The 25,094-nt window shown below is 34.2% G+C and overlaps 1 protein-coding gene across 2 annotated transcripts in view; it reads left to right on the forward strand.

Annotated features, from left to right (window-relative positions):
* The window catches only part of LOC118855941 (pleckstrin homology domain interacting protein), a 188,115-nt gene that overhangs the window by 50,617 nt on the left and 112,404 nt on the right, over positions 1-25,094 (forward strand). For both annotated transcript variants that reach the window (XM_036765983.1, XM_036765984.1), the window contains exons 8-12: positions 15,115-15,336; positions 16,870-16,970; positions 22,932-23,002; positions 24,305-24,405; positions 24,494-24,534. In XM_036765983.1, coding sequence (XP_036621878.1) covers positions 15,115-15,336; positions 16,870-16,970; positions 22,932-23,002; positions 24,305-24,405; positions 24,494-24,534 — 536 coding nt within the window. The remainder of the gene's footprint in view (positions 1-15,114; positions 15,337-16,869; positions 16,971-22,931; positions 23,003-24,304; positions 24,406-24,493; positions 24,535-25,094) is intronic.

The raw sequence follows: 25,094 nt of genomic DNA on the forward strand, positions 1-25,094 counted from the left end.
GAAAATGTATGATTGGAAAAGGAGGTGGGTTATTCACATAAGAGACACTTGAGTCCTCTACTAGTACCTGTGGAGTAGAAAAGAATAGCAGTAGCTAACATTTTATATAGTGCTTTTAAAGTTTTTGAGGCGCTTTACAGGTTTCTCATTGTATCTGCACAAGTCTGAGAGGTAAAGCTATTATCCCCAATTTACAGATGAGTAAACTGAGGCAGGCAGGTTAAATGACTTGTCTTTAACATTTTGAATGGATCCTCTGGAGGATTTATGGATAGCATACAGTTAGAAAGCATAGATAGTTTGTAATTTTTACCAAGAGTGATAGTACCCTCTTCAGAGATATCACAAAGTGATTGAATTATTAAGTAATTTGCATGCTTAATGAGCTACTAGTGTATTTTGAAACTCTATAAGGACAGAGGGACTGTGACTTATTTAGTCTTTGCAATTTCAATTCAACAATTTAATATTTATTTGAAAATCTTTGTTAAGCATTTACTATTCACAAGGTGCTATGCAAAGTGCTAGGAATGTGAAGACAAAAATGAGAAAAACCTCACTCTCAAGGAGCTTATGTCCCACTTAAAAATAAAACACGGTAACAGATAAATACAAATCAGTTTGATGTCACTATCGTATCACATGTCTAGGGGTAGAAGAAACCTCAGCGGTCATCTAGTTAAATTCCCCTATTTTGTGGATGAGAAAAATGAGACCCAGATGGTTAAATGACTTGCCCTGGGTCACAAAGGTAGTAAGCAAGCATCGTAGATAGAATTAGAACCCAGGTCTTCTGTCTCCATAGCCAGCGTTTTTTCTACTGAACTACAACATAGGAAGTTCAAGAAAGACTTGATGGAGAAAGTAGTATTTCAGATCAGCCTTGAAGAAAGCAAAAGATTCCAAGAGTTTGAGGTATAAGGAGAGAACGCATTCCATTGATGGGTGTGGGGAACTACCTGTGAAAAGATAGGGAAACAGGAGATGGAATGCTGAATTCAGGGTTGGTGGAAAGTGGAGCAAAAATTCTCTACTTTGAAAAATACTGAAGAATCATATGAAAAGTATTTTTTCAGGTAATAGTAGATTAATTAACTTCTAATTTTTCATTAGATAGTATGTTTTTTTCTCCTCGTTCCTTGCTTGCACCATAGTAGGAACATAATAAATATTATTGTACTGACTTAATGATGGCAGGCTATAAAAAAATTGACAGGCTTGAATTTGTTATTGATTGAAGAGAAACAAAGACAAACGTGGAAGTTTCTATTTTAAAATCATAATTACTAGCATACCTGTAGGTGGCAGCAAACCTTTATTAAAAGAATGAGAAAATCTTGAACCTATATTAAAGAAAAAACTTAGTTCATTAAAACTGTGTTTGTTTCTGAATACCAGAGGAAAAAGAGGATTGTCTTTGTCAACCTTTTATGGATGTTTGAAGAATAATGCTAGCTAGCTAGCGGTATTCTTAAAATAAATTAGCAGTGAGAATTAGAAAAAAAAATTATTGTTCAGGAAAGACCAAGTTTATTGTTTTAAAACCTAACACCTTTACTTTTGCTTTTCTGGAAGCCTGTTTGGCCAGAAAACAGTGGCAAACATAAGGCTTCTTGTTTTGAGACTAACTCTTAATAAAATTGTTTAAATTTATAGGCCCACATAGAAGTAATTAAATGAACCTGTGTTTATTTTGTTTTTATCTACTTTATAATATTTGGTCAGCTAGCCAGATGATTTATTAGGTAATAAGCTATGCCTTTGTAATGTTTTCAGTGTGTTGTACATTTAAACTTGGGTAAGTTCATATAGTGGTATTTTGAAGGAGTGTTTTACAATATCTAACCTAAATTAGCTGTAATTATGTGCATATCACTTAAGAATAGACTATAGGAATAAGCTAAGAATTTAATTATGTCTCTCAGTGGGAAGTGAAAAAGGAGCAATATGTGCATTAAAAGTTTTTATTAAGTTTGCTTCCTACGTGTGTCAAGGAATCAGTGCCAGACACTGTGCTAAATTAGCTGGAGATACAACTACAAAAGTGATAGTCCTTGCCCTTCTGGAACTTTTATTACTAATAGGAAGAAACAATACAGAGAGGGGACTAGTGGCCATGGCAGAATGTTTTGGTCTGGTAAGTTACTGGGATGATGAATGGAGCTATAAGGTATGGGTTGACTTGTCCTTTGTAGAGGGCAATATTGATGTGCTTACTGTTCTTAGAGCAAAAGAAGGGAAGCTGGTAGCATTCCTGAAAAGTAAGAAGAGAGCTGGGGTAAGTTTCCTAATGGCATGTGAAGTATGTTCTGATTGGTTTGGAGCTGGCTAGATAAGTGGACTTTGTGAATATTTTGCTCAGTTGCTGACCAGTTTGGCCCTAAGGCAGGAGTTCTAAAACTGAGTGGGGGTCTCCAGCTGTCTGGAGGTTCTGTAGCAAGGCAGCCTCTTGGCTAACGTCCTTGAGGGTAGAATAAGAAATAATGCCCTGAAAGAATTTGTGCCCTGGGGGTTTGCTTTCGTAATTAGTGACTGCCTCTTTTCTATCTTTCTGGAAAACCCCAGCCATATTTCACCTCTTTTCCTTTCTAGTTGTATAATAAGTATAATAAGTATAGATAAAATCAAATCAAATTACTTCTTCCTTTTCTCCTAGAGAGGGGCGTGTTCAATCTCTTTAACTCTAACCTCTTACCATACTTGAACTTTTCAGACCCGAGTACCCCTCACCAACTCCCAGTGGGTGTGCCTTTCCTCTTAGAAAGTAACCTTCTTGAGGACAGGGACTGGTAGCTTAGTGCTTGGCATGTATAGTAAGCAAGTCGTCAAGTCAACAAACATTTATTAAGGCCTACTTTGCACCAGGGATTGTGGTAGCACCAGGTTCCAAAGAAGGGCAAAAACAACCTCTGCACGCCAGGAGTTCAAAGGATAATATTTTTGTTGTTGTTTTTTATTCATTTTAGATGGTTTGAGGACATTGTAGTAGAAACTGAATTTTAGCTCTGTTTTTCCTCATTTCTGTAAAAATTAAGATTCCTAAAAACCTTGTATTGCAAAGAGAACACTTGTAGTGTTGTGGCTGTGCATGAGTTCTTAGTGAAAAAAGCCACAAAGAGATCAGTACCTTGTGTAAAGGTTCTTCCTCCAAAATAATCAATGAGCTTTTGCTATAAATCCTAAGAGCTGAAAAGGCAACCTGAACATCAGTGAGTGGGGGAATCTTAAGTTGTTTAATTGTTTGGGTAGAGGGTATGGGAGAAAATTGGGGTTCAGGGGACAATCCAGCCTTTTCCGATTGGGCAGACGTAGTCCTGTAGGCATCTTCCTTGTTTTCATTCATTGTATCTGGTAAACAACCTTTTGATCTTAATTTGGTTTCCCAAGTAGACTTCCCTGTTGGAGAGAGAGTTAAGTGTAAATTAAGTTAAATTCAATCAAGATTTTTCTTAAACACCTACTATGTGCCAGACATTTTGCTATGTGCTGGAAGATACAAATAAGAAAAAGATAAAGCCCCTTCCCTCAAGGAACTTATAGTCTGATGGGGGGGGGGAGGAAAATGAAAGGAGAGTTGGGGTACCAGGGGATATGGTGTTCCATAGAATTAAAGCCTGGAACTTTGTGAGCCCTTCTATAAAGGAAGCCTTTAGAAAGTGTGTTTAATGCTCCACTTTACAGACCTCCAGTCAAGGGAGAGGCAACTGTGGGTGAGTTGAGGTGTTGAATGTCAAAATCTGAGTCAGTCTCTGCATGTGGTAAGATTTCAGGCGACCATCTTATCCTGGGTGGGGCATGGTTTTCCTTAGACTCTGTTGGTTTTCTATTGCAGTTCAGCTTTGTGGATATGGAAGATATGAACCAATTTTCCCAACAGTTTCAGAATTGTAGAGTTACTTGATGAAACTTTGAAATAAAAAGATTTAATGGCAACTTTAAGCCATGTTCTGATCATCTATCTGCCTCTATTGCAGTGCTGAAGTTATGAATAGTCATATCAAACAATAAATATTAAGTAGCTATTATGTGCCAAGCTGTATTCCAGGTGCTAAGAGTTAAAGATACAATGTAGAAACAGTCCTTACTCCATGGGGAGATAAGTATGTAAGTGAAGACAGAATAAATATAATGACAATAAATACAAAGTAGTTAACTGTAAAACAGTTTGGGAAGGAGGATACCACAAACTGGAAGAATCAGAAAGGTTTTTTGTAAAACAGGGGTTCTCAACCACTTGTGTTGTAGACAATTGGGGAATTGCTTGTTTTGGTATACTGCTTTTCTCCAGAGGTCTCTCAGATATAACTTTTCTAAGATTGTATTCATCTCCTTGATTTATTTGTTTTATGGTTAAATTTGTCTAGCTGTCGGGAAAGTTTGAGATCTACTAGTACAATTTTACAGTTTTCCTTCCGCAATTAATTTGACTTCGTTTTTACATGCACACAGTGACATACATTGAATTATAAAAGAAACCAATTGACATGATTATAAAAGTGTAGATTATATGTTAACTGTTTCCCAGACTCAGGTTGCTACATAAGCCTCTCTGGGTTACCAAGGGCATAACCCTGAAGGATCAAGGTGTCATTTCACTATTGCCATCAATTGATTCCCAGTTGGCTGTATTCCTCCCTGTTAGCGACCAGTAACTAGCCTCAATTGAATTAAATACTTAATATCAATTAGTATTCCTCTTCTTCCCCCTCTCCTCCTCAATATATTTTTATTTATTTGAAAAAAAATACTTCCTGAAGCAGCTAGGTGGTACAGTGGATAGAGTGCTAGGCCTAGAGTCAGGAAGACCTGGTTTCAAATCCAGCCTCAGACATTTTACTAGCTGTGTGATCCTGTTTGCCTCAATTTCCCCATCTATAAAATGAGCTGGAGAAGGAAATGGCAAACCAATCCAGTATCTTTGCCAAGAAAACTTGGCATAGTGGTCAGAGAGAGTTGGACATGACTGAAAAATGACAGAACAAAAATATTTCCCAATTACGTATAAGATAATTTTTTAGCAATTTAAAAAAAAGTTGAGTTCAAAATTGCCTCCCTTCACCTTGAGGAGAAAGGCAAGCAACTTGATATTGATTATACATTTAAAGTCATGCAAAGCATTTCCATATTAGTCATATTTTTAAAATACAGACAAAAAATAAAATAAAAATAAAGTAAAAAAAAAGAAAGGAATGCTTTAATCTGCATTCAGTATTCTTAATCAATTCTCTCTAGAGTTAGATAGCATTTTCCATCATGGGTCTTTTGGAATTTGACTTGGATCATAGCTCCTTCACAGATGAACTATCCTGACAGTATTGCTATTACTTTGTCCTATGTGCTCCTAATTCTGCTCATTTCACTTTGCACCAATTCATATAAGCCTTCTCAAGTTTTTCTGAAACTACCCTGCTCATCATTTCTTATAGCACTATAGTATTCTATTAAAATTATATACCACAACTTATTCAGCAGTTCCTCAATTGATGGGGCCTCTCCTTGATTTCCAATTCTTTGTCACCACAAAAAAAAGCTGCCATAAATATTTTTCTACAAATAAGTCTTTTTCCCTTTTCTTTGATCTCTTTGGGATACAGACCCAGTAGTAGTATTACTGGGTCAAAGGGAAAAGCTTTATATCCTTTTGGGCATAGTTCCAAATTGATTTACAAAATAGTTGAAATAGTTTACAGCTCCACTAGTAGTGCATTAGTGTCCCAATTTTTCCACATCCCCTCCAGCATTTGTCATTTTCCTTTTCAGACTTGTTAGCCGATCTGCTAGGTGTGAAGTAGTACCTAAGAGTTGCTGTAATTTGATTTTCTGTAATCAGTAATGATTTAGAGCATTTTTTCATGTGATTATTACCAGCTTTGATTCCTTTTGAAAACTTCCTGTTCATATCCTTTGACTGTTTATCAACTGAAGAGTAGCTCTTAATTTTTATGAATTTGGCTCAGTTCCATATATATTTGAGAAATGAGACCTTTATCAGAGAAGTTTGCTGTAAATCCCCCCCATTTTCTGTTTTCCTTTTAATTTTGACTGGATTGGTTTTCTTTGTGCAAAAACTTTCCAATTTTATGTAGTTGTAATTATGCGTTTTATTTCCACTGATCTTTTCAACCTCTTTTTGGTCATAAACTCTTTTTCTTTATCCATAGGTATATTTTTCCGTGCTCCTCTGATTTACTTATGGTATCCCTCTTTATGTCTAAATCACTTACCCATTTTGACCATATCTTGATACACAGTGTGAGATGTTAGTCTATGTCTAGTTTCTGCCAAACTGCTTTCTAGTTTTCCTGGCAGCTTTTGTCAGATGGTGAATCTTTCTCCCAAAAGCTTATGCCTTTAGGTTGATAAAACATTAGATGATTATGGTCATTTGTTATTGTGTACCTAATCTTATCCATCCACTGATTTACCACTCTATTACTTAGCCCGTGCCACTTTGTTTTGATGATTATCACTTTCTAATATAGTTGGAAATCTGAAGCTTCACATTTTCTTTTTCAATAATTCCCATGATATTCTTGATCTTTTGTTCTTCCAGGTGAATTTTGTTATTATTATTATTTAGCTCTGTAAAATACTTCTTTGGTGTTTTGCTTGGTATGGCATTGAATAAGTAAATTAGTTTGGTTAAAATTGCCATTTGTATTGTGTTGGCTCAACTGACTTAGGAGCAATTGATATTTCTCTAGTTGTTTAGATCTATCTTTACTCGCATAAAAAGGGTTTTGTAATTATATTTCTAAAGTCCCTGGGTTTGTCTTGACAGATAGATTTCCCAAGTATTTTATATTGTTTGCATTTATTTTAAGTAGAATTTATTGTTCTATCTCTTCCTGCTGGACTTTGTTGGTAGTATATATAGAAGCACTAATGATTTATGTGCATTTATTTTATATCCTATAACTTTGCCGAAATTGTTCATTGTTTCAACTAGTTTTTTAGTTGATTTTTGAAGGTTCTCTGAGTATACCGAAGAGTGATAGTTTTGTTTACTTGTTACCTATTTTTATTCCTTTGGTTTCTTTTTCTTGTCTTAATACTATAGCTAGCTTTTCTAGTACAATATTGAATAATAGTGGTGATAATGCACACTCTTACTTCATCCCTGATCTTCTTGGTAGGTTTCTAGCTTATTCCCTGATGGTTTTAGGTAGATAATATTTATTTTAAGAAAGACTCCATTGATTCCTATGCTTTCTGTTATTTTTAATAGGAAAAGTGTTGTAATTTGTCAAAGGCTTATTCTCCATCTATTAAGATAATCATATGATTGTTGTTGTTTTTGTTATTGAAATGATCAGTTATGCTGATGGTTTTTCTAATATATTGAACCAGACCTGCATTCCTGATGTAAATCTCACCTGATCCTAGTGTATGATCTTTGTGATATATTGCTGTAATCTCCTTGCTAGTATTTTATTTAAAATTTTTGCATCAATATTCATTAGGGAAATTGGTCTGTAATTTGATTTCTCTGTTTTTGCTCTTCTTGGTCTAAATGTCAAAACCATATTTGTGTCATAGAAGGAATTTGGTAGGATACCTCCTTTACCAATTTTTTCAAAAAGTCTATATAGTATTGCGATTTTGTTCCTTAAAAATTTAGTAGCATTAACTTAAATCCGTATGGTACAGGGATTTTTTTTTAAGGGAGCTCATTTATGGCTTCACTTATTTCAGTCATTTCTGACTCTTCCTGAGCCCATTTGGGGTTTTCTAGGCAAAGATATCAGAGTGATTTGCCCAGGGGTAGAACCTGTAGCCTCAAGGCCTAATAAAAAGATTTGTTCTGTGAATTTTGGGTTCAGCCAAAAGGCTGCACTTAAGGACCTAGAGAACCACATGTGCCCTTGAGGCGTGGGTTTCCCACCCCTGTATTTGCCATTTCCTTCTCCAGCTTATGTTATAGGTGAGGAAACTGCAGAAAACTGGTTTAAGTGCCTTGCTCGGGGTCACACAGCTAGTAGATGTCTGAGGCTGGATTTGGACTCAGGTCTTCCTACTTCCAGGTCAGGCACTCTATCCAAAGTGATACCTAGGTGCCGTAGGTATCCTAGGGCTTATTCGATTTCTTTTTCTATGATTTGGTTAAGAATTCTATTTCTTTTAAGCTATCTATATCCATATTTTAAAATGCTCTAAATCACTATTGTTTAGAGAAATGCAAATTACAACAACTTTGAGGTACCACTTCACACCTATCAGATTGGCTAATATGGCAGAAAAGGAAAATAGTAAGTGTTGGAGGGGATGTGGAAAAATTGAGACACTAGTGCACTATTGGTGGAGCTGAAAACTAATCCAGCATTCTGGAAAGCAATTTGGAACTATGCCCAAAGGGCTGTAAAACTGTACATACTCTTTGATCCAGTAATACCACTACTAGGTCTATATCCCAAAGAGATCATAAAAAAGCGGGAAAGACCCACACGCACAAAAATATTTATAGCAGCTCTTTTTGTGGTAAAGAATTGGAAATCAAGGAAAGACCCATAAATTGGGGTGTTGCTGGACAAGTTGTGGTATATGAATGTAATGGAATACTATTGTGCTACAAGAAATGATGAGCAGGTGGATCTCAGAAAAACCTGGAAAGGCATATATGCACTGATGTTTAGTGAAGTGAGCAGAACCAGGAGAACATTGTATATACAGTAACAGCAACATTGTCAGTTGATCAACTTTGATAGATTTAATTCTTCTCAGCAATAGACGATCCCTAAAGACTCATGATGGAAAATGCTATTCCCTTCCAGAGAAAGAACTATGGAGTTGAATGTAGATCGAAGCATACTATTTTCACTTTTTGTGTTTTGTTTTTTCTTTCTCATGGTTTTTCCTTTTTGTTCTGATTCTACTTTCACAACATGACTAGTGTGGAAATGTGTTTAACATGATTGTCCATACATGGCCTACATCAGATCTTGCTATCTTGGGGCAGGGTGGATGGAAGGTGGGAGAAAAAAATTTGGAACTCAAAATCTTATGAAAGTTAATGTTGAAGACCGTTTTCACATGTAATTGGAAAAAATAAAATACTAATAAGTGGAAAAATAAAGAATTGTCTCTTCCGTTAATATGGGCAGTTTAAAATATTTTTGTAAATATTCATCCATTTCATTTAAATTGTCAGTTTTGCTGAGATATAATTAGACAAAATAACTTCTAATAATTCCTTTCATTTCAGTATCATCGATGGTACATTCACCTTTTTCATTTTTGATACTGGTAATTTGATTTTCTTCCTAAAAAAATTACATTAACCAGTGGTTTGTCTTTTATTTTTTTCATACAACCAGCTCCCAGTTTTATTTACTAGCTCAGTGGTTTTAGTTTCAATTTTAGTAATTTTTCCTTTTTTTTTTTTTTTTAAAGATATGCTTTTTGAGGTTTAATTGGATTTTTAATTTTTTCTAGTTGCATGTCCAGTTCATTGATCTGCTCTTTCTCTCTTTTTACTGATGTATGTATGTATTTAGGAAAATAAATTTTCTCCTAAATACAGCTTTTGTTGCATCCCGCAAGTTTTGGATGCTGTCTCATTGTTCTCATACTCTGATGAAATTATGGATTGTTTATATGATTTATTCTTTGACCTACTCATTCTTTAGGATTAAATTATTTAGTTGTCAATTTTTTTTATGCTTTCACTGCCCTTTCTTAAAAGTAATTTTTACTGTATTATTGTCTGGAAAAGGTGTATTTAGTATTTTTACCTTTCTGCATTTGCTTTTGAAGTTTTTCTGTTGTACTAGATGGTCAGTTTTTGTGAAGATATCATGTATAAATTCTATTTTTTCCCTAGTTTCATGTCAAGAAAATTTTTAGCATTCATTTTTACAAGATTTTGAGTAACAAATTTTTCTCACTCCCTCCCCTCTTCTGAAAATGGTAGGCAGTTTGATATAGTTTATACATGTGCTCTCATGTAAAAACTTTTCCATATTAGTCGCAGTTGTGAAAGAAGAAACAGACAAAAAGGAAAAAATAAAACCATGAGAAAGAATAAAGTGGAAAGAAATATGCTTCGATCTGCTTTCAGAATCCATCAGTTCTTTATCTGGATACAGATAGCACTTTCCTTCTTGAGTCCTTTATTCTTGTCTTGGATCATTGTGTTGCGAGAAGAGTTGAGTCATTCATAGTTGATCAACACACACTGTTGCTGGTACCGTGTACAATCTTTTCCAGGTTCTGTGCATTTCACTTTTCATCAATTCCTACAAGGCTTTACAGGTTTTCCTGAAATCTGCCTGTTCTTTTGCACAGTAGCATTCCATCACATTTATATACCATAGCTTGTTTAGCCCTTCCCCAATTGATGGATATCACTTCAATTTCCAATATTCTGCCACCATGAAAAGGACTGCTGTACATGTAGGTTCTTTTCCCTTTTTTATGATGTCATTGGATACAGATCTAGTAGTGGTATTGCTGGATCAAAGGGTATGCACAATTTTATAGTTCTTTGGGCATAGTTCCAAATTGCTCTCTAGATTGGTTGGATCAGTTCACAACTCTACCAATAGTGCATTATTGTCTCAATTTTCCTACATCCTCCAACATTTATCATTTTCCTATTTTGTCACATTAGCCAACCTGATAGATGTGAGGTACTATCCCAGAGTTGCTTTAGTCTGCATTTCTCTAATCAAAAGTGATTTAGAACATTTCTTCATATGCCTGTTATAGCTTTGATTTCTTCATCTGAAAACTGCTTGTTCATATCCTTTGACCATTTGTCAGTTGGTATACTCCTTTTCTCCAGAGATCTCTCATGTGTAGCTTTCCTAGCATTGTATTCGGCTCCTTGACTTCTCATTTATTTTCTGGTTAGATTTATCTAGCTCTCAAGTGAAAGTTGAGATCTCCTACTAGCATAGCTTTGCAATCTCTGTCCTTCCATAATCACTTCATTGTCTGTGGTGCCTTTTAGCAAGATGTAGTTTTCCTGCTTATCTCTTTTAATTAATCTATTTTTGTTTTTCCTTTGTCTGAGATCATAATTGCTACCCCTGCTTTTTTTACTTCAGCTGAAGCATAATAGATTCTGCTCCAGCCACTTACCTCTGCTCTTTTTCTCTCTGCTTCAGGTGTTTTTTGTAAAGGACATGTTGTTGGATTCTGGTTTTTAATCCGTTCTGCATCCTGTTCTGTTGTGAGTTTATCTCTTTCACATTCACAATTATGATTACTAACTGCATTTTACTCCATCCTATTTTCTTCTGTTTATCTTTCTCTTTATCCTGTCCTTCATCTAAAATCTTTTTTGCTTCTGACTACTGCCCCTTCTTCCCCCTTTTGCTTTCCCTTCCCTTCCTACTTCCCTTTTGGGTAAGATAGATTTCTGTTACCAGTTCAGTATGTATATATAGTTTTCCTCTTTGAACCAATTCCAATGAGAATAAAATTCAAGCATCCTTCCTCCCACCCCGTATTTCCACTTCCTTGTAAAAGCCCCCCTCTTTTGCACCTATTTTAAGTGTGATAATTTTCCCCATTCTTCCTTTCCCCCCTCTTCTGAAATTGTCCTGTCAGTTTCTTACACATAATTTCTTCTCAGCAAAATATGTTCAGTGATTCCCCAATGGTCCAAGAAGCGATCAAAGGCACTCTTGCTTTACTTTTCTCTTTAACATTCCTGTTAGGTTCAGCAGGAAGTTTTTTTTTTTCCTTGCAGCTATTTCCTCCTTGTATTATTCCTTGACCTCTATCTCTTTATTTCCATTTGTTGTTCTGTCAGTCAGTCAACATATAATGGGCATCTACCCTGCTAGGCACTGTGCTAAATGTTGGGGATGAAAATACAAGTTAAAAAAAAATCCTTTCTTTGAAGGAGCTTATACTCCATTGGGTGAAGGCCACACACCAAAGGAAGATTATAGGGGGAAGTGGCAGATGAATGTTATGTATGCAGTGATGGAGCATGATGGAAAAATATTCTCAAAGAGATCCAAAAGCAGTGCATATGGTGAGAAATTCGGAGAACTGGCTGTATTGAATTTAATGTGTGTGTGTGTGTTTGTTTGTTTGTTTTCAATTCTTCGTATATCAGACAATGGTTCATCTTATGCCTATTCCCTCCCATTCTACTATGTATGTATACTGTTCCCATTCATCCCAACTATAAGGAATTGCAAGCTCCACCTTCTTCCTCCTTTCTATAATGGTGTATTTCTTTTAACTTCTCTTTTCTTTTCCTCAGAAGAGAACCATTCTACCCTCATGTTCTCTCATTTTCTTATTTAATTCCTTTAATACCCTTTGAAGACATTAAAGTTCTGAAGGACAACATCTTTCTTCTTTACCCTATTAGAATGTTAATGGTACATCATCATATTGCTCCATGCAGATGTTGAGACAGAGAGAGAATAACATAACCAACTAATATTTTGGAAGATGTCTAAAAATACATGAAATATTCTGTAACCTTGAACCTTCCTCCTACCTCTGCAAAGGCCTAGGGTCAGCATGTCGTCTTTGTAATTTTACAGTTTTCATTTTTTATTGTCTTGGGTTGTTCTTTCCATTTACATTGTTGTTGTACATATTATCATTAGACAGATTTAGAGGTTCATCACTGATCTATTAGTGTTCATCTTCCTACAGCCTCTTCCAACAATGACTTGTCTCGTCATCTTTGCCAGTATGCTGGGTGTAAGGAGAAACTTCAGAATTGTTTTGTTCTGCATTTCTCTTATTAGAGACTTTCTTGTGGTTATTAATAGTTTGCAATTATATTTTTGAGAATTGTTTATATCCTGTGGCCACTTATCTATTGGAGAATGGTTTTTGGTTGTCTGTTCTCTATATATCATAGATACCAAATTCTTTTCTGAGAAATTTGATATAATTTCCCCCGCCCCAGTTTGGCCACTTTCCTTTTTGTGCAGAAGTTTTTCAATTTCATGTAATCAAAATTATTTTTACCTCTTTTAACTCCTTCTGTCTTTTGTTTGGTTAAGGATGCATCTCCTACCCACAGCTATGAAAGGTATGATATGCATCTTTTTTTTATTTAATGATATAATATTCAGGTCACATTCATTTTGAATTAGTTGTGAGATACGATGTAAGGTATTATTCTCAGCCTGATTTCTGCTAGAGTGCTTTTTAATTTTCCCAGCAGTATTTATATGGAGTTCTTAAGTAATTTGTTTCTGGCTTATCAAACAGTATGTCATTGAGTTCTGTTGCATTTATTGTAATGGAATCAAAGATTTCTCTTTTCTTTCATTTTTTTCCCTAATATATTACCTCTTCTACTCTTTCACCCAAATCAGCTCTTACCTTGACAAATAAATGGTCCCATTACATGTTCCTCTTTTCTTAGTTCATTTCCCCAACTCTAGCTTCTTATTTACACATTCACCTTTGTATCTGGTTTGCTACTTTAATGTGTAGGCTAAGGCTGCTGCCTTAGAATCACTTGTCCCGATTATTGTTTTGTTTTTTTTTTAACTCTCTGACCTATGTTATGCCTGGTTCCTACTATATCCAGTGTCTTTGCTAATGATAGCTGGAGAAAGTCATGAAATCAGCTGATTTCTTAAAAATGCTTGCCCCCTAATGCTTTGATACTTGCCTGGCTTTCTTCGTATATCCAATGGTTCCTTTATTCTTCTGCCTTCAGTATATCTGTGCTTAAATTTATCTCCCTTATCACTCATTTTCACTATCAACAAGTCTAACAGATTTTTTTCCCTCCATTGTCTCTGCATCTTTCAACTATTTTGTATAGTTGGCCAAAGGCAATCCAATGTGTTTCTACTCAGTTCTGGACCCAGTTTGACTATTGTAGTTATTGTTCAAGGCTTGCATAGTGATGACCTGATTCAATAAGCTGCCTGTCTGGATACGTGTCATAATCTGGCTAAACTGTTTAGTAATGCAAAAACACTTCTCTTTAAGATTAGTGTTCTATGAATGATAATATATTGCTGCGTATTATTGAATGCCATTCTCTTAGAGCAATAAAAATAGAGCTCAAAGGGTGATGATGCATAGTAGACATAAGCTGCCCACACCACGTTATCAAAGATCATTTGCTTGTGAGGACAGATCTAAAACACATTGTTGAGGGCTTGTATGAATGAAAAATTAGGTGGGTTTGTTTTGCATCAAGAATGGGGGGATATGAGAGATGACTAGTCCAAATGGTACATTAGTTCCTCTTAGAAGCCTCCTGGTTTTGAGTAGATCCCTTATGGACTAATTATGGGAAAATAACAGGCAAGCATTTTACAGGATAAGATCTGTGGATGTTGAGGTCTGTGACAGTTGAAGAAATACTGAAAAGAAATTATAGAAGGGTATCAGAATGTTTATGACTATTTTCTTGGGGTCAATATGTGACTTAGAAGTGAAATTTGGTGTAAGCCTATTGCTTGTTCTGGATTTGGTCCAAGAAAAGACCACTTTTTCAGCACCAGAGGAGCAAGATTTGGAATATGGCTTAAAACATACAGAATGTCATACAATGTTTTCCATTTTAATAGTTTAAATTCGAATACTTTGACCACTTCATGAGATTCATTGTTCTCTCTAATCCAGATATGTTTGTAAATATCTTTGTTGATGAGAATGCCTAAAATATTTTTGGGGAGAACTTTTAACATGTATCATTAAGATAAAAATATTTCAAAGTTTTTTGTCAGCCTGTGTCTGTGTATCTTTCTTTTTGTGTCTGTGTGTTTGTGTGTGTGTATGTGTTGTTTAAAAAGCCTTTTCTGAGCTTGATTATTAAACATTAAATTAAACGTTATTAAACTTTGCTAATTTTTTTATAACGAAACTTAAACCCCAGCCACAAATGATGTGTAACAAGATGTATGTGGACGATTATGAAGTAAAACTCCTTGGTTTCTGGCTTCTTAGAATAATAGAAAACCTGTAAGTTTTTTTAACCACAAGTTACTTACTCATTTCATCATTACATTTTTAGGTTTTGTTATGTCACGTATTCAGATGATATGACAATTTTCCAAAAATTTTATCTTCTATCGTACCTGAAAATGTACTTGTTGAGAAGTGGATCAGAGTAAATACTGTTTTACAATTAGATGAAAAAAACTCATTTGTATTACTTATTTTCTTAAGGGTTCTGATGATTGCCTTGTAAAAATCTGGGCAACAGATGATGGAAGATTGTTGGCTACTTTAAGAGGCCATGCAGCTGAGATATCAGATATGGCTGTGAACTATGAAAACACCATGATAGCTGCTGGAAGTTGTGATAAAATGATTCGAGTGTGGTGTCTACGAACATGTGCTCCTTTGGCAGTTCTTCAGGGTCACAGTGCATCCATAACATCACTACAGGTAATTATTAATTTATTCGGTCACTAGAAAAGTCCTCAAAGGAGGTCACTTCATTAAAACTCTAATACCTCAGAAAGAAATCTAGTTTATGTTCTTTTAATTTTTCTTATCTAATTGTGAAGATCAGTAAGAACTGAGAAACAGAGGTGTTTTTGTCCCTTATTTTAAAAGTCAATATTTTTAAAATACTGTGATTATTTCTTAGCTCTGCCAAACATGACTTTATCATTTCTATGTAGATGATTCTCAGATCTTCATATGTAGCTTTTATCCCTCTCTTGACTTACTGTGGTATTACATGTTGCTTTTTGGATGTGAGGAACTGAATGTCTGATAGGCATCTCGAATTCAGCATGTCTAAAGCAAAACACATCTTTTCTCTCACACACTTCAGATTCTTTATTGTTGATGGTACCACCCTCCAAAGTCACCTTGGCTTGCAACTTTAGAATTATCTTCAACTGCTCTCTCACGTTCCCTTCACATTTTCAATTTTTGCCAAGTCTTGTCATTTCTAGTTTCTACCTTTAAAACATCTCTCACATTCATCCTCTTCTCTCCACTCACAGCCATAACCCTGGTACAAGCTCTTACCACCTTGTACCTGGACTATTGCAGTAACCTTCTAATTGATCTCTCTGCCTCGTCTCTCCCTACTATTCACTCAGCCATCAAAGTGATTTTCCCTAAAACAAATATCTCACCATGTTGATTCTTCATCCTTCTTTATCCTCCTTGATTCCATAAATTTTGGTGCGTCCCTGTTGCCTCAAGGACCATATATAAAATGCTACATTCAGCATTTACAGCTCTTTACAAGTTTGACCCTTCCTATTTTTCCAGTTGTCTTACATTTTTATTCCTTTCATGTACTTCACACTTCAGGAATACCCACCTGCCTTCTTGATTTTCTCTATACACGACACTCCATCTCCCAGTTCTCTGTCTTTTTATTGGCTGTCCTCCCATACTTTGCATGCTCTCCTTCTTTGCCTCTACCTACCTCTTGACCTCCTTGGCTTCTTTTAAGACCCAGCTCAAATTCTGCCTTTTCCAGGAAGCTTTTTCCCAGACCCCACCACTTACAGTGTCTTTATTCTGGGATTACTTTTCTGTGTACTCTGTATGTATAATAGTGCTATGTAGTTGTTTGCATGTTATTTTTATTCACTAGAATGTGAGCTCCTGAAGGCCAAAGACCATACTTTTGCTTTTCTTTGTATCCCTAGCACTTAGTGAGGTGCCTAGCATATGGTAAATGCTTAATAAATGTTTATTGAGTAACAGTGTCCCTATGCTGCTTTAGCTTCTTCATTTCTAGAATCTTTGAGGCCCTTTCTAGCTTTAGGTGTATGAATAATCCTGTGTTACTGGGTAGACTTTACTTCAGTGTGTTTTTTGCTAATTTTTGGTACTATGTAACTTATTTTATTATCTTTTTTAAGGTAACAAACAGCCATTATAAATTTTATTATTTGAAGAAAGTGTTATGTTTGTATAAAGATTTTTTTTCTTTCTGTTCTTGTTTTTCAGTTTTCTCCATTATGCAGTGGCTCAAAGAGATATCTCTCTTCTACAGGGGCAGATGGCACAATATGTTTTTGGCTATGGGATGCTGGAACCCTTAAAATAAAGTCAGTTTTTTTTTTAATGTACAGTAGAAATGACTTATTTTGTTTATTGGTTGCATTTTTTTTAAGTATTTAAAAAGTGAACTATAAAAACAATTCTTTTTCCTCTTCCAAAAACAGGCATTTTGAGTAAATTAAAATTTTGTCCAAGTAATGATATGGACCTTTGTTCCTTTTTCTTTTTTTCTTAAATATGTCTCAGTTTTTATTTCATGGTTCACAACCAGAGTTTCATCATTTTTATATTATTTCATGCTTTTATTCTTTTTCCAGTTATTTTCTAGTCTTTCCCTTTCATATTATCTCTTTCTTTTTTAGAACTCTTTTAGCATAAAATAGTTCTCTTAACTGCACTTTAGGAAAAATCAAAGTAGATGATTCTGTTATCAAATATGGTCATTCTAATATTTAGTGTGGATTTAGAGAAACTGTTAAGGCAGTATTTCCTAAAATGCCTGATTTCATTAAACCAGGGGTGAAAATATTATTTTTTTTACCCTTTGTTCCTATTATAAATAGAGTGCCTCTTTGTTGAATCTTTCCTTTGGTTAGAATAGGATTGTGGAGTAGATTCAGTGTTAGAGGTGGCCATTTTGCCACCGTGGAACAAGTTATGGGTCCATATGGAGATTAACTGTCATATCTAAATAAATACTTCCCTAAATATGCCCTGCCTCTCAAACAAATAAATAACACACAAAATTCCAAGGTAAATTAATGACAGAGCAGTTTGTGACGATTTAAAAGTAGTACAGAGTGAAACACCTGTGAGACATGCAATAGCTATCATAAGTAGCCTTAATGAAATTTATGGAATTAGAGCATAAAAGCTGACCATCCCAACACATTAAGTCACTTCCATATTAAACCCAATAGATGGCTTGGAGACTATTTAGAAGACCAAGATATACTATAGTTATCCCTTCCACATCTGGGGGCTAGGGGCATGGCACCCCCTTGATCTAGAAAATAGAAAATCCATGTAAAGTTTTTTGGCCCTGCCTTTATACCAGAGAAATCTGAATTGTTATGGTAGTAAAAGATAAAATATGTTCATACTATACAATATAATACACATATATTTTATGTATTTCTGAGTTTCTAAAGTTTTTCTGTCATCTGCGGCTTCTGCAAAACTCCAAAACGAATCCTTTTTAATTTTTTATGCTGACCCATGATATATCAAAACCATGATGGGGAAAGTCTTTATGTGGAAGGGTTAACTGTACTTGTTGAACATATCAGCTTGAGTAATGTGTTATGTTCAGAATCATGATAAATTAAACGTGAATCTCAATTTTAGTGGGAGAAAAGAATTTAATTTTAATGGCTATGGTAGAAATCCATAATTTCAAAAATTTGCAGTTGTGCCCTTTGTAACTCATTGTACTAGGTGTGTGTGTGGGAGGGGGGAGAGGGATAAAGACACAGTGTCTTCAGGGAGCTTGTTGCATTCTGATCCTCAAGTCTTTTTTTGTTTATGGAGACTTCCATTAAAAGTTGAAATAGAAAATGAGACTAATGAGTGAGTGCAAGGGTAATGGCTAGTGTCCAAAAGTCAATAGAAAATATGATCTTAAAAAATAAAAATAAAAGTTGGAACATTAGGTTTTTCCCCTTTTTGATTTTCCTTATCACAATTATTTCTCTAAATAACTTTCTCTTTTCCTAAATTTTGTTTCTTCGGGTACATGAAGGTTCTCATAACTTAGGTCCAGTATTCTCCTTTATATGGTATCATTGGGGAATGAGGTGACCCACATAAGAGAATTTTCCAGGTTTTCCTTTGAAGCACTAAAAAGAATTTTAACCAGTTTTAAATGACTTTTTTCTCACATATAGTCTTCCTTGTCTTTTTTTTTTAAAGCAGAATATAATGATACTAATTGTATTTTTCACCTTTTCTAATTGACTCAGAGCCTCATTTTTAATAGCATATTGTAACGTTCTCAGGGATAATTGAGGTGTTTAAGGCTCCTTGTCCCTACACACTAAATAACTTTATTTTTCTGATTGGTATTTTCTGCTATCTTATTCCTCTTTAATCTATCATGTATTTTTATTTATTCTACCAACAGTTATTTACTCCAGCAATACATATGTGGTCTGTAACTTGGGAAAAAACAGAAAGTTGTCCCAGGAAACCAGCTAATCAAGCTTGCTAAATAAGCTATTAAATTTCCACACAATAACAAGTCGATAGATTCTGGCCTGAGGGTGTCATTTTTCTCCTGTGGAGTAAAGAATATGGACTTTGTGATAGCTGTTTTTCCTTCTCATTTTTATAGTTTTGATTTCCAGAGATTTCCCAGATAAGTGCTGCATCTGCTTATTAAATAGAAGCTAACCTTTTTTGTTTTGTGGGTATGGAAGAAATCAGGATAAATATAATGTTTTATCTTTTTGGAAAGTGACTAGGTCAACTGCCATCTACACTAATTGAAGGAAACAGTAAAACATAATTGGTTAAACAGGTGATTTAAAAAAAATACACTAAACTACTTGATTTACTAGTTAACATCTCCTACCTTAACAATGGAATTTAGGGAGTTATCCGCTAAACTAGCTCATTGGTTTGGAAGCTGGTTCAAGAGTACACTGAGTTGAAGGAAGCAGACCCAGGCACAGCTAGATGGAAAAAACACAAAATCCCTTATTAATCTCTACTAAATTGAATAAACTAGAATTGTTTATACCTAACTTGAATAAACAGCTATGTGATGCTTGTTGCCCAAACCTGTGACCATAGTGCTTAACACAAAGAAAGCATCTCATAAATGCCTTCACATTCATTCTTACCAGATTTCAATCAAAAGATAGGTGATAAGGATTTGTCTTTTTGACTCTGAGAGTCTGAATTTATAGTATGTAACTTGAGAGTTAATGTATCCCCAGTACCATCAAAGTAGATTAGTTTTTGTCATGAGCAAACTAATTTTTGAAGAATCTTAGCAATTTCTGATTCTTTAACTTGTATATTTTAGGTCACATTATAGTAAGAAAGTCAGTAAATATTAAGTAAATGAAATTTGTTTAAATTTTCTGAAATATTTGTTTTCTTTCATTTTCTTTTTAGAGCATTCATTATTGCTAATGTCTTATAAGAGTATCCCCAATCTGATTCATACTAAAAAAAAATTATCATTGTAGAACATTTTATTTTGGACATATAGACAGGCCTATTCCATTCAGTGTTCAGAGTACATAAAAATTTTTAGAAAACTTTTGTCTCTCCAGTGATATTTTCAGATAGTGTGGTGAATAAAACTTATATTTGATTGGCATAGGTATATAATGGATAATTTCTGATTGAAGAAGCAGCTTGAAATGATCAAATTTGATGATCTAATTGTATCCTTTAAAAGAACATTTTTCATTTCATGTATTTATAAGAAAAGCTGTAAGTAGAGTTTCAAAATCCTTTTAACAATTAATGTAGTGTATATGTTGGACTACGTACCATTATTAAAATGTAAATTTCAGCAAGACAGTTTAAATTCTTTAACTTTTATTTTGGTATGAGAAATAAAAATTTTTATCACTTATAATAAAATGCATTGTGCAATAGGATATGATTATATCATTATAACAAATTACATTTGAAGACGGATAATTGTTGACTAGGTTTCACAGTTTATGCAATAGACTAATGATTCCCATGCATTTTTAGATTTGAAAAAAATTTCATGGACCTACCACGTGATTCATATATAGCTGTAGTATGATTAATTTGTTGTTTAATAAAAATTATACAGTGGCACTAGTTTGAAGTTAGTAATATTTTAAATGAATTCATATTTTAGTATTCAAAATAGGATCTACTTCATTTGCAACAGTAACATGTTGTTTACGCTTAATTTGTCACAATGATTGTGTTTTCATATTTAGGAATAGGATTTGGTGAAGGAGGGGGAGGCCAAAGAGAGTTGCAATATATAAAAGGAAGAAAAGAGGGTCGTCTGAAGTATTTTTTTCTATCACGGAAGAAAACTAAAGGAAGTTGAGAGGGGAAAATGGTAGAGTTTTGAAAGTAACATGCTGAATATATGTTGTATTTCAAAAATAAAATAAGTTGTATGTAATAGAGGTCATCCCTCTGTCCCCCCCCCCGGTCCTCTTTTTCTTATCTGCAGTAAATGCGGAAAATTTTTTGGTATTGGTTAATTTCTGAATAAAAATAAAATTAAAAAATAGTCACATATTATAAAACATAGAATGTTATCCACTTACAGAAGTATATTTGCTTTGTTAATGTTTTAGTCTAATAATTTTTCAGTGTCCAACTCTTTTTGACCCAATTTGGGGTTTTCTTGGCAAAGTCACTAGAGTGGTTTGCCATTTCCTTTGCCAGCTTATTTTACAGATGAAGAAACTGAGGTAGACATGATTAAGTGACTTGCCTAGGGCCACGCAGCTAGTGGTTGAGGCTGGATTTGAACTCACAAAGACAAGTCTTCCTTTAGGCTTGGTGCTCTATCTACTGTTCCACCTCATTGCCTCATATTTGCTTTATGATTTGTGAATCATTAAAAGAACTCCTTAGACTTTCCATGGGTCTAAGAACCGCTGCATCGACGGTGGGTTTTTAGACTTTGAGTAGGACAATTGTGATGTAGTAAGTTTAAACTGAATCTCCTTGTATTTTGCTATTCAGTGGATATGTTTTGGTGTATTGGTGACATAAGTAGTTTTAGTCTCTACTTTTTGATACTTAAATTTATTTCTAGTGTTAAAAAACAAAACATTTTGTAGTAGTTAATGTAAAATTTGTTACCTAATGTGGCCCTTCTACTCAAAACCTGCGAAACCTGTGTGACCTTCAGCGAGTTACTTAACCTCCCTAATCCTCAGTAAAACAAGGGATTTGGAGAACATGGCTTACAGTTCCTTCTAGACTTAAATCTGTGATCTTATGATGTCCAGAAGACAAAGCTTTTAACAAAAGATAGTCTTTAAATTTTTTTTTCATTCCCAGTTTAACCAATTCCAAAAAGTGCAGCTAGGCAGTAACAGTGGATAGAGTGCCATTTAATGGACTCAGAAAGACCTACATTCAAATATCACCTTAGAGCTTTTACTAGCTGTGTGACTCCTGGCAAGTTATTTAGCATCAGTTTTCTCATCAGTAAAATAGGGATAATAATAGCACCTACCTCCTAAGGTTGTTATAAGGATAAAATAAGTTAATAAATATTATTAGTAGTAGTTGTTACTTTCATCTAGAAAATAGAACTGAAAAAGAATATGGAGCTAGGTGTGTGTATATGTGTACACACACATACATATGCATACCCACCTATGCGAAAAACACATTTCTTATATATAGCTTTTATTTTTTTTTTAAAGTATATAGTAAATTCTGCTTGTTACTTTCAGAACTGTCCTGCTTGTCTATTTCCTTCTGGATTTCCTTGTTTGTATTCTGTGCATTTAAAAAAAGGAAAGCTTCAAGGACCCTTTTATTCTAAATTTTTTTGAGAGGAGGTAACCCTATCATTAGCATTCTCTTCTTTACCCTATATTCTCTCTCAGACAAAAAAAAGAAAATCAAAAAGGAAGTCTTTTTAAATGGCCTTTTCCATTTTATAAATGGTAGTTTTCCTGTTGCATTAGTGTGTTACACTGTTGTGCCATACGGCATACTCGGAACCTGTCAAATTTGATTAAAAGTGAATGTAACCAATAATTATGTGTCTACTGTGCCAATGACCTTGGAGTCATTCTTGGTGAGTGATTATGGCAAAATTTACTGCATTATCAGGAATTCCTAAAAGCATCAATGGTAGGATTTCCACAAAATCCAATAATGAAACATAATGATTCTAAATTCTTTATAGACAGGCAGCCATCTGTTACTTCTTGTTTAATATCTGTCCTATATTCATTTTGAAACCTAAGACTACTTCTAGTAGTAGTGATCCCTTTAGGATGATAATTTTAATTGTTTATTTTTTTACATTGTAGTCAAAGACCCACAAAATTTACAGAACGTCCTCGACCTGGAGTCCAAATGATCTGTTCTTCTTTTAGTGCTGGTAGGATCTTCTTGTTTTTAGCTTTCCCTCCCACTCTTTTCTATTTAAAATTTTTCGTTGTGTTTAAACAGAATTTGTAGTGAAATACATTATATTATATTGCTAAAACATTTAATTAATTTTCCCCTTTGGGGTGGAGGAAAAGGATTAGAAGACAACTGAGATGAATGCAAAAGAATTCAGAATGTTTTTGGATTTTTTCCTAATACAAGTTAGATAATTAGATTATTGTGATTTTTAGCTAAGAAGACTATTATAGAGGAAAGGCATTCACAAAGTTTAACTTTGATTAGATATGAAAAGAAAAGACTTAGAACCATGAATTAAGATATCTGTAATGCCATTTACATTAGAAAAAAACATAGAACATAGAGACTGAATTCTTTCGTTTGAATGTTGGAGGTGCCTTGTAGCTAAATAACATAGACATTTATAATTCATTGGAAGGTATTGCAGTTGCCATGCACTAACTTTTTGCATACCCTTTTAGACTTAGGCATTTTGTGTAGTACAAGATATAGTCTGTGTTGTGAAGTTCACACTTCAGTTTAAATAGTTTCTAGCTATGCTTAAGAGAAGTCAGAATTTAGGGATTTTAGAGATAGGCTTTAGAGATGAAATTGTTAACGGATGTTATAATTAGCCTAGAATGAGCAAGATTCTTTTATTACTGATGGCAGAGTTAAGTCCATCATCACTGGCATTGTGTAGTAGAGTTGGTGGATATGGAGGCAGAGGACCTCAGTTCATGGCTCTGCTATTTACCACCTGTGTGATCTTGAGGAAGTCATTTAACCTCTCTGAGCCTTAAGTTTCCTGATCCATGAAATAAGGGGATTTAGATTAGATGGCCTGAAATCACCCTTTTAGAGTTAGAAATTTATGATTTATGCATAACTAGAAGAAAGATGATGGTGGTACTGATGCTGCTTTTCTTAGGTATTTTGATTTTTAGCTAATAAAAAGTTGTAGGTATTTTCAAGTTACTGTGACAATTTCACAATACTATTTAAAATTATTTGACTTTTAACTTCAAAATGATATAGTGTGCATTTTAACTGCAATTTGAATTTCACTTATATAGGGAGATTAAAAGATTTTTAATCTTTTTACCATTTACTCTATAAATAATATATTAAATTTTGAAAAGTTCACTATTAAGTGTTCAGAAAGAAAATGAGTATGTATAAATTTTAAATTTAGTCTCATGATTGAGATCACGATGATGTTTGTAGTATTTTAGAATCTTAACTATTAAAGGTTATGAAACTACATTAAAGTGTTTGCTGGATCCTTTCATAGGTGGAATGTTTCTGGCCACAGGAAGTACCGATCATATTATTAGAGTTTATTTTTTTGGATCAGGTCAGCCAGAGAAAATATCAGAACTGGAGTTTCATACTGTAAGTATTACTTAGGAGAATTACTTTGTCCAATTAAAATGTCTTTGGCAATTACATTGAGCTCTTTTTTCCTTTCATTTATTTATAGGACAAGGTTGATAGCATCCAGTTTTCAAACACCAGTAGCAGGTAAGAAAATTATTATTTATATTTTTTCAAAGAATAGGTTCTTAGCTTTTTGAACTATGAAACTGTATAAACAAAAACCCCCAGTAACTTTAAAGCTCCCTTGAAATTAGTTATTTGATGCTTGGGTAGATCAGAGTGAGTGGCATTAACAAATGAAGGCAGCTCTTTGCAGTACTAGAAAGATTATAAAGACTAAATTGCTTGGGAGTTAGGGATCTGCATTAGTGAACAAAATTTCCACCCCAGATATTCCTTACCTTGATGACACCACAGGTCTATAATAGAAAAAGAAAAAAAATAGTTGAATTTTTTTATTGTTAACAAGTAGCAAAACAAATTATATTTCTTTGTATAAGAAATAATGTCAATAGACCCTGTTGATTTATAATATAAAACAACAATTATATGTTGTGCGTATATATTATATATATGTGTGTGTGTGTGTGTGTGTGTGTGTGTGTGTATGTATATGTCTATGTATACATATATATGTGCTTATAAATGTGTCTATGTTTAGATTGTGTCAGGGGAAAAAGTACTCATTTTAAACATTATTTTAC

This window comes from Trichosurus vulpecula, chromosome 7 (genome assembly GCF_011100635.1).
Source record: "Trichosurus vulpecula isolate mTriVul1 chromosome 7, mTriVul1.pri, whole genome shotgun sequence".
In the NCBI taxonomy this organism is placed as follows: domain Eukaryota; kingdom Metazoa; phylum Chordata; class Mammalia; order Diprotodontia; family Phalangeridae; genus Trichosurus; species Trichosurus vulpecula.